We start from the raw sequence: 18,667 nt of genomic DNA on the forward strand, positions 1-18,667 counted from the left end.
CAGATGTTAGATATAATGTCTTTGATGTGCTGGCGTTCGGTCTGATAAGTCTCTTAATACCTTCCTCTCAAGGTTATGTAAGATACTGGTGATGATACTAAAACATGCCTGACATGATTTATTTATTCATCCATTTATTCATTTAGACAAATACTTACTAAACAGCTACCATGTGCTAGACACTATTCTAACAGTAGTGAGAGGGGGAAAAAACCCCAACTCATCACCTAAGAACAAATCAATTGAGTAATGCCTGCAGGAACTCATAGGGGATGTTCTAATAGAGTCCGTGAGAGTTTTAAGGTTGTTAACAGATCAGATAATCAGAAATGTGCGTGTTTGCTGGCTGCTCGCCTTTTAAAAAGTTGATAATGACAGTGAAACCCTGCTGCTATTAAATATTTTTGAGTTAGTATAAAAGTATAAAATAAAGTTTAATAAACTATACGAAGAAAAACAATCTAACTTAGCTTTAGTGTTATTGATAAACTGAGTGGTTTCTCTAAAAACAGAGTCAAAATTATGATATGGCTCATAATTCTCAAAAACATTTTTTTTTCATGTGATGCTTTAGAAATGTCATTTGATTTCAAATCAGTAATTTCAAAAAATAGATCAGAGTCCACTCCCGCTGAAATCCAAACATGTCCCCAAGATCATTTCCTTATGCAACACCCCAGATATACTTTGTTTTTCTGATAGAGATGCATTTTAGCTTTCATTCCCATAAAATTAAGGACAGTAAATTACCAAACATTCGATTTTTCAATAGCAACCTACCATCATTGGTAGAAAGGTCAATATTTAAACTACTAAACTATATATGTATTCCTAAAAATCTATGTCCTCTCCAGAAATTTTTATAACATTTTCACGAAACAGTTGTCCAATTACTTAAAAATTAACTGATGTCAGAGTAGCTCACAGTGGGGAATATGTGCAGTTTTCATTTGTCATCAACTCGGTTGTGAGTTGAAATAAAATCTGCTTGTGTGCAGGAGCACTTCCTTCAATAATTCTCTTCTTTGTCTTCTATTGTTTAAAGCCAAATGTGCTCAGATGTTACTACATCAATGGACATTTCAGCCTTTTTAATATGGGTAACTTTGTACATTTTAATAGCATAAAATCCTTCAAGTGATCTGCCAGGCATTTTAAGGTAAAAATGACCAGACAGTGGCCATCTGCATTAAAATGAAATGAAGTGTCAAAAATGGTTTAAACCAAAGTCTTAACCATAGCCAGTTCATGGGATATTTGGAAATTAATTTAGAAATTCACCATTTCATCACTTTTTCTGCCCCCAACACATCATGCACTGAGTTTGATGTCAGCTTGGCAATACAGACTCCCCTGGTGAATAATAACAAGGTACCTATAATACCAGTTTTGTCCCTTGGCTCAAAAAAGTGGATTCCAGACTTAAGCGTGTGCATCAGAATCACTTAGAAGACTGCTTAAAATGCAGATTTCTAGGCCCTGCCCCAAGCCTTTTTGGTTCAGCAGGCTCAAGAAGTTGCATGTCTAACCGAGTTCCTGGCCTAAATACATGGTGGAAAAAAATACTCATTGCAGGTGTAACGTTTAGGCCGTACTTCTGAGATGTGGTATGACAGGGGCTTATACTCCTTGACTTCAGGTAAGCTACCTGATTGCATCTTTCGTTTTGGTTGCCGTGGCTTACCTTAACACGCGGGTGCGTTCAGCAGCATGTGTGAGCCTTTTTCACGCAGATTACTTAGAAACAGTAGGAGCGGCGTTACTCACAGGGGTTCGAGCCCTTAAATACGCTTTGAGAATGCATTTTGTTACGAATGATTTCCACCCTAGAACATCAGGAAATCCTCTCTCCATTTGCTTTTGCTCACACACTTCAGGAACTACTTCTTCAACAGGCACAGGTGGGAATTGAAGTCTTTTAAAACAAAATTGGGTAAAGGGAGAAGGGGATGCTCCGTGTGCTCACAAGTTAACTGTTTCCCCCTCTGTTCATAACTGCCTGAAAGAAGGCTCTTGTCAACTTCGTCTGTTGAATATCTGTACATGCAGGCTGACTGTGAGTCATCTGTGTTTCACGCTTTGCCCCTTGTACTTTAATACTTTTTTAATAAAACTGGAAGCCTAGGGACATCTCTCTGCACTTCAGTGTCAAGGCAAATATGCTAGCTGTTTAGATACAGTGAATACAACTGCATTCCCGACGAATCTGATGGAGAAGAGGCCCTGTTTGCATAACATTAAAGTTGTTATGTTTATTAAGGTGCTATGTCATGAATACATGGTAGTGACCTTAATAAAAAAATAATACATAGTGATGAGAACTAATACTCACTGAACGTTTACTAGGAACCAGACACTGTATTAAGAGACTGACGTGGATTTACATTAAGAATGAAAATGACCCTACGAGAAAAGTATTATTTTTATTTAAAACTTAGGAATACGAGTAAACTGAGTTTCTGAAAGAGTGTATGGAGTCCCTCCACGTCCTGCAGTGAGCAAAGGATGCGACTGTGACTTTTACGGAGGCAGCTTTATTTCAGAGTCTAGCACCTTAATGACTATCTCATTGTCTTAACCATGAGTTATATTTTGTGCTATTTTTTGTTATACTGTTACTCAAGCGAAGTACCATGATAGGACGTTTCGCAAGGTCCCAAACCTACAAAGGAAGGATGTGTTCCATTTAAAAAATGGAGAAATAGACGTTGAGAGACATTATTTCATTTATGCCTCAAATAACCTTGATGCACTGCTTACCTTAGAGCATGTGCATCTGATACAGCACAAAACTTCACAGCTATTGACAATGTCCTTAAATTGTGGTTCTCCTCTTGTTTAGGTGATAAGTTACAAGGCAATGACACCCCTTTCTCAAAAAGAAGTGATTCATTTTTTTCTCCTTAGTGATATTGGCGAAGTTGAATGGGACATAATTGTTCAAACAGATATAACCTAGAGGTATCATAATTACACTTCTCTAAACTTCACAAAGCTGAGAGCATTTCCCTGTTAATTTTTTTATGGTACATCTGATATCATCTTGACTGTCATGCTTCATAGGCATTTTTTGGTAGAAATTCTGTTGTAGCTATTTACAGTAGTGGGGTAAGCTATAATTTTTTACTACATTAGCTGTTGCCCAGTGTTTCATATTGCAGTGATTAATATCAAAGAATCATAAATATGAATTATTAAGCTAATTCTTTGACATCCTAAGAAACATCTTAGCGCTAAGTTAACGCAGCTTTGCAAATGAAATAAGCACATTCAACTGGCACCGATTCCAAGTATGTGTATCTATTCAAACAGTTCCCCACACAGTGGTAGTTCTTCTCATCCCTGTAATTTATTCATCTCAGGATACACTCCAAAGCATTGTTTGCATGTGTTATCCACTAGCTTTAAAACAGTATTCATTACTGGGAGGGAACAGATGCAACTCTTCAGAAAGGTTTGCTGCAGTGATGTTTGTGCCGAGGAACATTCTATTTGGCAAACGTTTGTAACCTAATGAGTGAAATGAGAAGAGTTGTGAGGATTCCAGAGTCAAGGCCTTTACCACTAAGATCCTCCCAAGAGTCACACTGCAATCACTGTAACAATTCCAGGTTTCATTCCAGAAGCCCAAAGATACTCAATTGGAAAGAAACCTGCAATTGCCCCGTGGAATTTTCAAATACCCTTAAATTTACTATTTCAAGCCACAGATACCAAATGGGCACAAAAGTAATGACCTTAATTTTCATCAACTTTATCAAAGCTGAGGTTTTTAAAGTGATGAATGTTTCTCCTTATTCCTGGCACAAACCATCCATAAGAATTTAGAAAACTGAAAAAGATTCCTTGGACTGAACTGTTGGTCCATTAAAGGAATGTCACTCAGCTTTTAAAGGCAGTGGGAGCCCTCTGATGTCATCAGAAATGCTGACGTCAAGTTTTATGTTACAGGTCATTCAAACAGTGAGTGCCATGGACAAAGATGACCCCAAAAACGGACATTATTTCTTATACAGTCTTCTTCCAGAAATGGTCAACAATCCGAATTTTACCATCAGGAAAAATGAAGGTAAATATGTTAGCACTGTAAAACAGAGTAGGCTATAAATTGGAAAATAGGATGTGATTTCATAATTTGACTGAAAATATCAGTAAAATAATTTTTTTTCACCCATGAGGCATTGAAACTTAGCTTTATCAGCCTAATGGCATGGTAATTACATCACTTCCTCTTTCCAATATTGAAACAATAGACAAGGAAATTGTGAATGTGGGCGTTAATTTTATCCCAGGGAATACCTCAATCACCTTACTTAAAAAAACAAAAATGAACAGTAAGATTTAACCCCTGTGAAAGTTCCAGCAATTTTGAGATACTGAGACATCTGACAGGAGGAGTTGGCTTCTGCTTTGCAGCTGTTAAGTTTTAACTGAATGTTTACCGAGTCCGTATGGAAAGTCTATTCTAATTTTGCTTGGTTTGTGGGTACACATTAGGGGTGTTTGTTTTAAGCCTGTACCAAACTTTGACGATAGCAATTAGATCAGAAAATCCTTCTTGAAGGACAAATATTTTGGAGCTAACATGAACTGATTTTGTTGTTAAGTCTTTTACTCATGGAGAGCATTTAATATATTTCATTATTTCTTGAGAACCAAGTTCGGATTAACCGTCTCGCTTAACTATTGCCTATTACATATGAAGGTCATAGATCATTTTAAAAAGTCTATCGTGTACATTTTTCTTTCGTAAGCTGCTGTGTATTTAACAAGGATTTTTAGCTGTTTATTTGGGCTCAGATGTATTTAAGTCTTAGTTTCAGCTGTTTCAGAATGATTAGCAAAGTAAATGTATTGTCTGGGGCTGTCCTCTGGCTTTCCTATAGGCATCTGTTTAGATTTCTGAATGTTCTATATAGAAGCCATACTCAGAAGAGTAAAATTTGGTTCATGACAATTGTTTGGATCATTTGCTCTGTTTTGTTTCAGGGAGGTAGCAGATTTTGATAAAACTTGCTTTGTGAAGTAAAACAACATTTTATGGCTCTTGTTAAATATATTCTGGCCTCACCTCTAAACTTAATGCTACTTAGCTCTATGGGGATGCCTTGATAAATATGGGTGCATCACGGAAAAGGAAATGAGAAAGTTGTTATACAGATATTACTCATTTAGTTGGCTTCCACTATTATAAAAACTAAGGAGACAAAATCTTGATCTTTTGCCTCAATAATGGAGGGACATGTGTTAGCCTCTCTAAATTAGGAGCTCTAATTCAGGTACGTTGTCTTTGTTTTTTGCTTAATGCTGCCAAGATTTCTTTTTAGTGAAAGTCACATGACTATGTCTAAGATGAGAGCCCCCTTGGAAATCCCAAACTGGACCGGAAGCCTGCAGAAGTGTGGCCCACGCTTACTTTGATTGTGAGCTGATAGGTATCAGTCATTATTTTTGTGTATCAAATGCCCTACATTTAAAAATTCTCTGTGAAGAAATGTTTTCCCATCCCGAAGGTTCTGAGCTCCTTGGCGCTTTCTGCGCGTTCTGCAGTTTTCGAGAAATGCCTGTTGCGGGTACGGCCCATCAAAGGCACTGCAAAGACATGTGTTGGGCGAATGAGAGGTTGTCACGGGGCACCTACGAAAGTGTAGTTTTGTACTGTATTTATTATGCACTAAATCCTTTAAAGACAAGATTTTAGTCCTGCAGTAAATGAATTTCAAGTGTTTTCTCTAATTTTTAGAATTTTACTTTGTAAAATAATAAGTTTATACACTGAGGAAACCTCTTTTTGCCTCATCACACATTTCAACAAAGCCTGTAATAGAGTATTTATAGGCATGTGGGTTATCTGTTTTATTTTGAAACTAGAAAATAGAAGTTTTGACTTACCTCACAGGTGTAGATGTGTGTGTGTGTGTGTGTGTGTGTGTGTGTAATAACTGAGAAAAAAAGATGCCAGGCATTGCAAAATTACTTGAGACAGAGCACTCTCTGTGCCACAATTGTTTATTTAAAATTATGTGTTGATTTATTTTGCAAAAGTACCATATAATTTATTATTCCAACTGGGACATTTTTTTAAAGTGAAAGGGGTTGCTATTTATATTTATATTTATGCCTGGAAAAACCATAAACCAGGACTGTCTTGTGGAAACCAGGACATATGTTGACTGTGATTTTGGATTTAGGATCCAAATATTCAACATCTCCATAGAATATATCATGAACTCACAGGTCTTTAGAATAGCTATGTCAAGTTTATAATCTATTTCCCTCTTCCTAGGTCAGAAATTCATGAGTTTTATTCCATAGACCATTGCTTTTTTTGGCATCTGGCATCTGGGTAGTTTCTGTAAAAACAGGAAAAAAAAAACACCCTATTTTTCTTCTCTTAACATGTAGAAACAAAGTATTGGAAAGAAGTTGTCAGATTTAAAATATTGGAGATATGTTGGTAAGTAGGTAGATAAATAGAAAATGTGTGAGCCTGTTCGTTCCTTGTTAATGATGAGAGAAAACAAAACCACCAGAAAGTTTTCAAATACTAGATGTGACGTAGTTTAAAACTATGGTATATTTTATGTTTGAAACATGGAGAGAATCAAATGGTATAGTCCTATTTAGATGGAATTTGAAACGGTCAATAGCTGGTGTTTCTCCAACAAGTGCATCACGATTTACAAGTCTCAGCCCATCAGATGAAGGTTACGATTTTGAGAGAGTCAATGTATTCAAATCCGTAATTGAGGGACAGGTGATCCGCCTTTTTAGTTGGCTCTTTGAAGGAGACGGTTTCCATGTCTGGCATTTTCTAAGGAACTTGCGGCGTGTCTTTGAACCCAAAGTTACTGTGATCTTTCTCCTCTCTCATACAGATTGGTCCTTCTGCAGTTTTCAGCTGACTAATTCATAACCAAAAACAAAATGAAATAGAAATTAACTGTCCCTTGTCTCCTACACAGCTGAGTGATTTCACAAATAATTCTCTTTCTGAATATATGAGAATAATATTTCTGCCAGAATAGGAAAGCCCCCTTTGATACAGATAAAGGGGAAAGCAAAGGTCAACAATGTGACGTCACTCTCATCACATGCACACACTGAACAACCAGAGCACCTTGAATCTTCTCAATTACACAGCCCAGACATCGGTTTCTCCATCTTCCTGGTGGGTTAATTTATAAACAAAAGGAGTTTGACTGACCATATTTTAGGAAGCTACTCAACAATTAAATATAACAAGTCAAGGAAGATAAATGGACCTTTTCCAGATACAGAAATATCTTGCATGCAGAAAACTTAAGGTCTGCAGAAACCTGGTCTTCTCTATCCTGCACACCGTAGTTAAAAGGCTTAATTGCAACTGCCAGAAAGCAGGCTGGAGAAATGGGAGTCTTCCTGTTTTATACTGAACTATTTGAATCACGTGTGTAGAGAAATGAGAATAAACATAAAACTTCGCTCCCTAAAGAGGGCTTGTGGGAAGGAAACAAGTAGACAGGAGAGCTGGCCTCATTTACAGCTTGATTACGTTTAAGCAATGACAGCAGGGGAACCCGAGTATCTGACGACCTAAGTTTTTTTTCTCTTCTTGCTGACTTTTTTTTTTTTAAACAAAAGTCTATTGGTAAGAACCTCACTCTAAAGGCATGCTTGTGATAATGAGTGATAATTATTATTATTGTGATCATTTGAATCTTGTAGATGCTGACTAGGGCTTTGACATAAGTGTGCCTTGGGTTATATCTCAGTGTCCATTATGTGGTTACCTGTTTAGAGTATAATTCATGTTTGGTGTTGTGGGGTTTCCATCTCAGCTGAATGGCCAACTTCAATCACTGTGTGTTTCATGTCTTTTTATCCTCTAGAAGCATCCCTTGTGAGAACACTGACTACAGGAAGTTATTTTAAGCCTCAGTTTCCTCATCTGTAATACCAGGACGACACTACCAGTCCACCCCATAGGTGTGCTGTGATGGGTGCGAGCAACCGAGGGCTCACACAGCTCTTAGCACGATGTCTGGCACATAGGAAAAAACTCATCAGTAGGGGAACAAGATCCTATTTATGTGAATCCATCAATTCCTACATTTCCATGCCGTGTTCTCTCTCTTCTGGCTTATTATTCTCAACCAGGACTCTTTGCAGCTTTAACTCGGCTGATTTTTTAACTTTGTACAGTAATTCTGAAAATGGCCTCGGTAGTCGTGAAAACCCTGACCTGACCCTCACTAGCAGGCACTGCAGTGTACTGCAGCCTAAAGGGTGTTACCACAGAGACAGAAAAGGGATAGATTTACAGGAGGAGAAGGTAGGGGAATAATAATATTTATCAGCCACAAAATAAAATGGTTGGGATTCCTGATCTGGTTTTAAATATGCAGACTGTCTTTTCCTTCTCCTTTGCCAAAATGAAACGCAGCTTTCTACACACAGAAGGAGATGACTCTGTGTCCAACGGACATTGTTGACGTGACCCTCCATTCTGGTGTATCAAGTTGTTTTAAATCACCCACAACCTCCCAGCGCACACTCTGGGAATCATTTCACATAAGTTGGAAAATTAAAGACAGCCGTCCTTTGCTCTTCTGAATGTCAGCTTATCTCAGAGTCCCCTTGTCACAAAACTAAAATTCACTGTTTGACAGTGGAAGTGGATTTCCCTCATTCTGAGTCAGCCAGAGCTGACCCTCTGTCTTCCATCGTTTCTCCAGCTGAATCCTCATGCACGCCCTGCCTGTATTCAGAATGCAGGTTTAGAGGCAAACAGAGTCCTTCTCTCCTCCACCTTAGAACAGCTCTGCCTGATCTGGGCTGAAGTGGGCATGAAAACCCTTCCTGTTACTCCACACAGCAAAGAGGACCACCTTGGTAGGCCCATTGTCCTCTTTCTGGCCACCGTGGGCCTCTATAAGTTCTTCCATTATACCAAGCTGCTTTGAAACAGAGCACTTGTCTGAATAGCATCTCTTTCCTCAAGCGGCCTTTACAAAAGCCGCCATCCCTCAGCTGCAGCAGCTTCACGATGGCTGGGTTTCTCTGGCAACCAGACCTAAGCAGCGAGTGACAACTGTGTGCTTGCGTGAGTGCGATAATGAATACTTGCACCTGTGTGTCTCCACTATGGCGACCCTGCCTGCCCTGCTCCCACAGTGGGCTCCTGCACAGCCCCAACCATCGACAAAGAGGTCTTTTTCATATAAGGTGTTCGCTTTTACCCATACGAAGCATGGTGTTTTTCCTCAGTGTTGAATCATGAAAGGTAGTGCTCAATTTGCATGAAACAGAAGGGCCAACTGGGATTCCGAATCTGCAGAATAGCATTATGCATACATGATCCAAAAAGGCTTCTGCTTCAGTAATTCATAATTTATTGTTTATGCTTCCAGCAATGTTTCGTTGATAAAAAGCCATTTATGTTTCATTTTGTCGTCTAAACTGTAATTAAGGACGATGTACAAGCTAAGAAAAATAGATAACAGATCTGTACTTGCACTTTCCAAGTTAAGTATAACTATATAGTTTGGTTCAGAAAACTAGATTTTCTCTGCTTAAGTAGTTTTCGGAAAATTCTTCTTTTTTGTATAGTCTCTGTATCATTTTTGCATGTTTGCTTTTCTTTTTAAAATCATAATACAGGAATACCTTCAAAAGTTAAGAATTCCCTTTGCAAAAATTAAAGATCCTAAAAGTATTGCTCTGGTCAGATACAGCATGGCACAGTATCTTTTCAGTGTATATTTTTGAAGACAATTTAGTTCTGAGATTACTGACTCCTGCAGATATAATTTAGACACGTTGCACATGCTTGTATGTGTAGCTGTCCATATGCTATTCAAAGTTATGAACAGAGCTTTGCTATCAATTTGCTAGCAATCACTTCTGATCCTTATAGAGAATTCTAATTCTGAAGATTTTTGAAAGAGAAAAACCAAGAGATAAATTGGCACATGGTTAGTTATCTTGAAGTTATCTTAGTTATCTTATAGGCAGGCATAGAAACTTTTTTTTTTTTTTTTGAGAATTTTGCTTTCTGAGATGTTTACTTCAAAAGAAAAATAAAACAATAAAAGGATCACTTGAACATCAGGGGGAGTATAAACAATTACTCAGGGAAATGTTTTTTCTTTATCAAATCTCGTTTGGACCACTTTGTTGTGTGTGCCATTAAAGAATAATGTTATTTACTGATTTATCATCTATTTGCAAGCATCAAAATAGGCCTTGGGATTTTGTGGGTGCCAAATAAACATGACTGCCCTTTGGTAAGCACAACCAGATATTAAAATTGAATGTGGAAACAAAATGAGCTGTCAGTCTATGCAAATTCTCCTTTTCTACAAAAGTATTACATGTAGTTGACAGTCATTTCATCTCCTTTCAGCACAGAAGTTTGCATTTTGAATTAATTTGAGCACTTTATAGACACAACATTGGGCATATGTGACATTCCATCTAGGGATGTGACCCGAATAACACACATCATGGGCTTTGGATCCTTCAGTTTGTTCAAGTGTATAGAGAAGGCAGAGAAATAATTTGGACACAGTAGAAGGGACACACGCATAGATAAACATTTAAAAAGTTGACTTGGGATGAATTAGAATGAATGATAAAAGAGAGCCCCTGTGGAATATAGAATAACACAGACTTCCTGGTTAAGAACATTTCGTTTTGAACCCTAGCTCTTCTGAATACGAACTGGGAGAACTTGCATGAATCACTGAACACCCTTACGCCTTTATCTATAAAACGAAAATAATTACCCCTATGTTGTTTTGAATAAAAAAATATTACTTTAAGTAAAATACAATTAAAATGTGGTAAGTTTAGTGTCTGGTAAACAGGAGGCATTCACTAAATACTAGTTTCCTTCCCCTCTTTCTCTCCTCCTTCTACAGATTTCTGAGCCCCCTGAATCTCTTTCATTCACCCAGTGCAACAAACAAGATTATTAAAAAGGAACCCAAAGTAAGGACTTGGATGATAACTAATGGTATCTTGTTTAGCTGCTCCATACCTGAAAGGCCAATGATTGAATGTATCAGTAAACACTGGCCATGAGTAAAACAGGGGGGAAGGAGAAATGAGAAGAGTATTCGGGTAACTTAAGTTCTTTGAATATAACCCTCATTACCATAATATAATCCATGGATAACTCTAAAGAGGACCTAAAAGTTGTAGGTTTCCACAGGACTGGGTCTTCTGTCTCTTGATCCACTTGCATTCAGCTCTCCATATTCAGGCAGATGGGATATTTGAGGGCTGATGGAATGATATGGTTTTTGAACTAGGAGCACCTTAGTAAATAGCCAGATTATGAAGACAGTAGATTCTAGATACACAGACTTCAAATGTATTTTTTAAAAACCAGTGGCAGTGTGCTTTAAAAAAGGCAATGATGATAGATGTCTATCTCCCCAACTTCATCTTCCATCACTCCCTCCCTTCTACATTGTTCTGATTTTATACATCCTTTAGGTTGAACATGCAGAACCAATGATGCCCTTTACATCTACTCTCCTTTGCTTCCGTCTGGAATATACGCCTTCTGCTCCCTCTATTTTCCATCTAGCTAATTTCTAGTCGTTCATAAAATCCCTTGTTCCTCTCATCTGTGAACAGAGCCCGGGAGTACTTAACAGTGGCTGTGAAGTTTTCTTTGCTTTTCTCTGCAAGACTGTGTGGTAACCACTAAGGCAGACACGAGTACCCGTCTTGAGTCAAGGGATTTCTCCTCCACTGTCCTCTGAGGTTATTAATAACAGAGCATATCTTCATTCACTCACATATTCATTCAACACCTGTTTATTTAATGTTCACTACGTGCTAGGCACTACCCTGGGAATTGGAAATAAAGCAGTTAATAAAACAGACACTGTTTTTGTCCTCCTTTACAGAGTAGTGTTGTTCTCCTTAGGACTCAGTCTTAAACTAATTTGAATTCTCAGAGAGGAAGGCTATAATTTAACATGGCTTTTTGTCATATGGTGGAGAAATTCACAAGCTAGCCTGCAAAATACTGTGTTTTGTGGAGGAATGATCACACATTCTAACTTCTATACTGTCATAAATAAAGTTCCCTCTTAAATCTTACCCAACTTGTGAAACGTATTCTACATAAAGAGTTAGGTTTTCTTGTATTCCATCTCTCCCATCTTTAAAAGCATTTGGCTGATCAGGGCGGTGACAGACATCTGTAGTCATGAACAGATAACACTCCCTGTGAGTTTCAGATTGCTGTCCTCATGATTCCTGAGCTTAGACGAACGATGCTGAGCCACACTCTTCAGTACATTTCTGCTTGCAGAGTCAAATCATGTTGGTGAGCTCCTTCCAAATTCATAGTGATCCAAAGACATCACTGCGGTTGTGCTGCAGCACTGTGAGCCGGGGCTGATGATTCTATTTTTGCAGGTTTTTAGACTCCATTCTAGTTTTGACCCAAGTCTCATTATAAGTAGTTCATGTCTTTTCCCGTTCCTTCGCACAGTTGGTTTAGATACGTGTCAGTTAACAAGTTTTGGCTAACTTCCAATGTGGCATAATGTTTCCTGAGGGCCCCTGGCAACTAGAGGATGGTGGTGTGCTGATTTCTGGACGGGATGTCGGTTCCTGTTCTATCTGTTCCCTAAGATGCCACCAGGATGAATGGGCTCACGCGCTCTGTAGAGGAAGATGTCCTTGGACCTCTTTGGGTTACACATTGCCTTTGCTTTCACCCTAGTAGACTGCCTACTAGAATTTCCTCCCTCTGTTGCTTGGGTATATTATTCTCAGCCTTTTGAACGCTGATTATCTTCCAGCAGTCTGAAACAGGGTGATGCTGTACCTGGTGTGCTGAGCACATTCATCCTTCTCTGAGTTTCATGCTTTCATTTGGCCAGTCACTGCTAGTTTCATCAAGGTCACGCTGTGATGTACTTTTCCCTGGACTTCCGTTTCTTCTTGCACAAAATGAATAGGTTAGTGCTGGGAGCTAAGGACTCACCTATTCTAACATACTGAATGTGAAAACACGTGGTGTTAGGAGAAATATCCACCAACTTTGAAATCAGACAAGTCTCACATCCACCAATTAATGAAAATGTGACTTTGGACACATTCTGTAACTTTCTGTAACAGACCGTGTTTGTCAGTGTTAAAACAAAACTGCTGTGATGAACAAATGAAAGACTGTAGGATAAATGCCAAGGGTAGTACCTGAACTTATGTGATACTCTGGGTATTCTGTCTTCTTTATCAACCTTCAAAAGAAATAATGCAAGTGGAAGTGATCCTTACACTAGAAATTATTGCACCAAATCTCGTCCACATTAAAATACTGAATAATATTGTTAAAAGATGTGCTTCTACAATATTGTAGGTTCTCTCAGTATGTTGAGCAGGTTTCTGGATATATCAAAGAATTAAATTATTCCAATACATCAAAAGAACTCAATGAACATATGATACATGGTTCTAATAGTTTAGAATTTGGTAAGCCTTGCTTATCTTCTAAGCCTGCAGACAAGGAAAATTGAGAGTTTTATGAAGATACTTAATTATCAGATTCAGTTTTGACTGATCAGAGAGAGCTCTCAAAAAGGAAGAGCTTGAATGAACTTTTACAGAGAGAAGAGCAAACAGTTATGGGCAGAGGTGTCTGTCCCAGTCAAGGAAGAATGCTCAGATATATGAGTAGTTTACATAAAGGAGAAATAGGGAACGACCAAAACTGCAGTGAAATATTCTGTGGAGACCCATAAACTCTATGATCATAAGACTTTGCTTGATTCACAAAAGAAAATTAATGAAGTAGTTCTTAGTATTTAGAGTATATTTGTATCTATTCTTGATGTTTTTCACAGGATAAAAAATGTGTCTCACACATTGAGGCAGTTTTTCTTCACACACACACACACACACACACACATACACACACAGTTTACTAATGGGTCTGGAAAGTAGATTGATATAAACACATATTATGTATATCAATATTCAAGATACACATGTCTATGTACGTATGCATATATGAATGTTTTCTCAGTGCATGGTTTCAAATCTTAAAAATAATAAATAACTTTGGCCAAGTTCCAAAACATATTGTGAGTTGATATGAAACTTGCCTTTGTTATAAATGTTGGCAGACTAAAGTTCAATAACGAAAGCTTTAGAATGGTTAAGAGACAATTACCTACAATTCATTATCTTTTTTTCCCAAAGAAAGAAAACTAAAATGTACCCTGGTAATTAAAGTTCACATTTTGACTGGGTAGAGAGGAAACAAAATGAAAACCTATACCCCTATATTAATCCTGTTATAACTTTTCTGTCTTTCTAAAATATTTCTTCTAAAAAATTTTGCAAGAACTTTTTTTTCCCCAAGAAATAATCTAACATTACAATGCCATGGAAATATAACTGCTTGCAAAACAACTTTCATTGAGAAATATAAAAAAGGATTATAAAAATTAGAAAGTATGCTTACATCTCTGCTTAGGATATTACTGAGAATTCCTGTGGTTATTTTTAAGATAAATCTGTACTTTCTTACTCCGGATGTGTTATATATCAAATTGCAAAAAAAGAAAAAAGAAAAAAAGCTAAAATTTATTGAGCACCTATTATTTCAGGTAATTTACACTAACAGCTATCTATTACTATACATACTCAGGGAGAGTATTATTACTGCCATTTTGCAGTTGAGGAAAATGAAACTCAGACGTGTTTTCTGACCTGCCAGGCACAGAACGCAGCTACCCAGCTGCTAAAGCTGCTTCCTCACCAGCAGCACATACTGCCTCCCAAAGCCTGACGCTGCACTTCTACAACACTGCTCAGCACAACTGGTGATATTTTATTTACAGTTTTCAAACACTTGTGCTTTCTTTTTTCAAACGCCAGAAGGTCAGAAACTAATCACTAAGCATTAGAGAAGACCATCTCAGCATGAGTTGAATAAAACCTGGCAACATCAAAAAGAAGACAAAAACCGTCAAATGGTTTAGTGTAGATGAGGCAGGGCTGAAAGAACGCGTTGCTACGCCTGCTGCCTCGTGAGCAGCTACTACACGTCAAGGGTGGTTCTAGGCTGCACGTGTCTGATCCTCGTAATGGTCCTTGCAGTTCATGACGATAGCGAGTTACTAAGAGTCACAGTAAAGCATTAGTTTCCCACGCTTAGGAAGAAAACTGAGACGCCCGTCCTGGGCTAACAGACCTGATTCAGTCTAGCACAACTTCCAACTCTAAATTTAGTGATGATATAGAAAGATATAGATGTAAAAAGTGATATAGAGGATATAGAAAAAATGAAACTCACAAAAACTGACTGATGGTCCACATTTTGCCAAAATCTGGAAGTGATGTCTAATTAAAAAGCTGAAATTTCTAGATTAAAAACACCAGGAGCAGCAACACCACGATAATCAAGTCTGTCAGAAATGGAGGAAAGATGCTTTCCAGAAACTTGGTTGAAGCCCTGGTGTGGCCCCTTGATGAAGAAACAAAGTATACACCAATCATACAAATTGGGTAATCAACCCTATAGGGGTGTTTCCTTGGCTTTTCCCACATCTTCTAATAATTAAAACTCACAGAAATCAATTGGACAGAAGGTATCCAGTGAATTGTAATGGGAAATTGCAAGAGAAAACCACCATTTAATCCTGATTACTCATACCTTATTCATGCTGCATTATCCTATTTTAATGAACATACATAATCACTCAAATATATACACAATGCGTCAGGACAAGGGAACACAGATAAATCATTTAAACTTTTTTAAATATGAAGAGTCTAAAATGCATTAAATGGCGGTGGGGGGAAGCACTTAGGAGCACTCACTATTTTTTTGGAAATGGGACTTTTGTAGTACTGTGATTCCACATAATACATACTTTTTATTAGTATGATGTGACATTTATGAGATCTAAGTTAGAGACACATAAATACTTGACTCCTGACCGAGATCAGTATCTTTTTTTCCTTGGATGTTTCTAGGATTTTTATATTCATATAGAACAAAGTAGGGACTTAAACTAGGGCATCATACCTGTACCTCAGTGTGGTCTAGTGAGCCTCTGTGACTGAGATAGGTCAATCATAGTGGCCTGAAACCAGATCAGGCCAACATGTTATCTTTGCTTTTTTCTGAACAGAAGCCCAAATGCTAATCTGATGCCTTAAAACTTAGGCATCACCAAGTGTAAGATATTGCTAATGAGATACAGCATTCATTTATCTCCAACTAAGAAAAATAATGCTCTACTACAAAGCTGACAGTTAAATACAATGGGCCCTCAACTATAATACACAGCTTTGTTTCTCAGATATTAAAACATGAAGAATATATGCATATACCTTAGAACAAATGAAATACAGTATTCCTATTAATAAACCTGCAGAAGAGCACTTTGGCTTATAAACAGAACTGGAGGGAAAGAACGAGAACCTAAGTACAAAAATCATGCTGAGTATCCAGATCACGCCCTGGAGACCAGCACTCCACTGAGGCTGGAGTACAGGCAAACTGTGAGAGCTGCACAGAAGCACATTTCCAAAGACCTCGTTTCTGTTATATTACTCACTTGCTTAATCCCTTAATACAGTGTCTTTCAAAATAAGCAAAGCACCATTAACAAGGAATCACTTACTCATTTCTCTCAAAAGCACAATTTTCAATGTTGAAGTTGCAAAGTGAGAGTTTAAAATCCAAATCTTGGCTATGCACAATTCTCCGGGAAATGCATCATTGGGGTATGTGTTTGGTCTTGTTTATAAGTGCAGAACACGGAGACTTAGCATCATAGCATTTCTCTCTTCAGGGCCTTTCCTCCTCAGAAGGGCGATGACACTGTGCCAGTGGCAGAGAACAGAAAGGCAGCAGGGGCTTTAGTATCACAGTTCAGGTGGACCAAGTAGCAAAGTTGGTGGGACCTTATAAGAGGAAAGGAGGACGCTGGCATCAGGTAGGAATGGAATTTTAAGGGATTAAACCACCTGTATAAAACCTTCCCTGAAATGTAACCTGGATCTCAACATGCTGACCCTAAAGAAGGATAAGGAGGGCTCAGTGAGGGAGGGTGATATCGCAGCAGGAATTTCCAAAAAGTAAGAAACTCACTCCTAGGGACACAGATGTTCCCGCCTGTGACTCTCCTTCCTGAGAGGAGCACTCAGCCATGGTGCTGCTTACCCGGGCTGCCCGCGGCTCCTGGGGAGCCAGGGCCAAGACGAAAGGAAGGCAGCAGTTCCATTAGGAGATCCAGGGAACCTTAGGAAAGCAAGGCCAAAACCAGGCTCTGGAGACTATGCAGATAGAGAATTTACTAGCAAGTGCCTGGGCCCCTGCGAACTCTGCTTTTTAAAGTCCATTGGATTTTGCTCTATGGACAGAAGACCATTCGCATCACAGTGGGTCTGAGCCTCTTGCCAGACAGCGCGCATTAGTTTGTTTTCTTAGAAGGCGCAGAAGGAAAAAAGTTGCAATGCAGAGAAAATTGGAAGAAAGAGGGAGAGCATGGACTGTTCCAGCTGTGATTCTATTACCCTTAATCCCACACAATTCATGACTTCCTCAGGCCTCTAACACATAAAACACTCTCAGGGGCAGCGATGATGAAAGAGAGCAGCGACAGAGCCCGTCACACAGGTGCGGAGGCCGCCGTCCGCAGGCTGGTTCTGTCTGTGGGCTGCATCGCTTGCTAGCTGATCTTTGCTAAGTATTGCATTTCTCGGACCGAGTCTCCTCTTAAGCTGGGAGCATCCACGTGTTACTTAGCAGCATTGCATGGCGTTTAAAAAACAAATTATGTGACCTTAGAGTATAATTCATGGGCTCAAAGGAAAGATTGATAATTGGTGGCTGTGTTTAAAGAATGTAAGCGACTGATGAATGAATGCACGCACTTAATGTAGCTTCATACAGAAGACCTTGTGGAGAGCGTCCCCTTCTCCTAAACAGAAAAAAAAACTCGATGGAGCAAGTACATCTGTTCATTAAAACTCATTTGTTTGTAAGTGACGGAAAACTCCACTCACAATTACCTGAACTATAAAGGTAAACCAATCCAAATAACAGAAAGTCCAGCGTTTAAACGGCTCCTCTCACGACCGGATCCAGGGGCCCCCAGGATGCTGAAGGGCCCTGACTCTCCCCAGCACTAGTCCTCTACTTTCTTTCTCTGTTCTCTCTTGCCTTCCCTGTATATTCTCTCCAAAGAGTGGGAAAGAAAGCTTGCAGGGAGGGTCGGCCTATTCAGATCTCATGTGCTGCTGTTTTGGGGTGATAGATCCTCTCTTTCCCAGATTCCATATAAATTCCTGGTTTAAAAAAGGGGGGATGGTTCATGTTTGACCTAGGAGACGAGTCTGTGACTCAACTGAGCCCTTCTCTGTATTTATGGAGGTGAAATATTCTCAGGGCCGCTGTGCACAGTTGTGTGAGTTGTTCCCTGTGCAAGTCTCCTCGCCCCGGGAGGAGTGGCAACTGAAAACCAGCACACATTCCCCTTGAGAAGCTATGACCCCAGTGAGGTCTCCTTTGTCTCATTGTTAGAAAGGTACCATCTCATCACCAAGGCCTTGAACCCACTGAGGCTGCAGTCACAAAAAGATGAATACATCTTTTAATTCACACAAATGCAACCTTAGGCCAGCAGCAGCCCTGAGACCC

General features: G+C 38.9%; 1 protein-coding gene across 1 annotated transcript in view; it reads left to right on the forward strand.

Annotated features, from left to right (window-relative positions):
- CDH8 (cadherin 8) overlaps positions 1-18,667 on the forward strand; it is a 314,446-nt gene that overhangs the window by 258,855 nt on the left and 36,924 nt on the right. The window contains exon 10 of the mRNA XM_010967244.3: positions 3,952-4,069. Coding sequence (XP_010965546.2) covers positions 3,952-4,069 — 118 coding nt within the window. The remainder of the gene's footprint in view (positions 1-3,951; positions 4,070-18,667) is intronic.

This window comes from Camelus bactrianus, chromosome 9, assembly GCF_048773025.1.
Source record: "Camelus bactrianus isolate YW-2024 breed Bactrian camel chromosome 9, ASM4877302v1, whole genome shotgun sequence".
Classification (NCBI taxonomy): Eukaryota; Metazoa; Chordata; class Mammalia; order Artiodactyla; family Camelidae; genus Camelus; species Camelus bactrianus.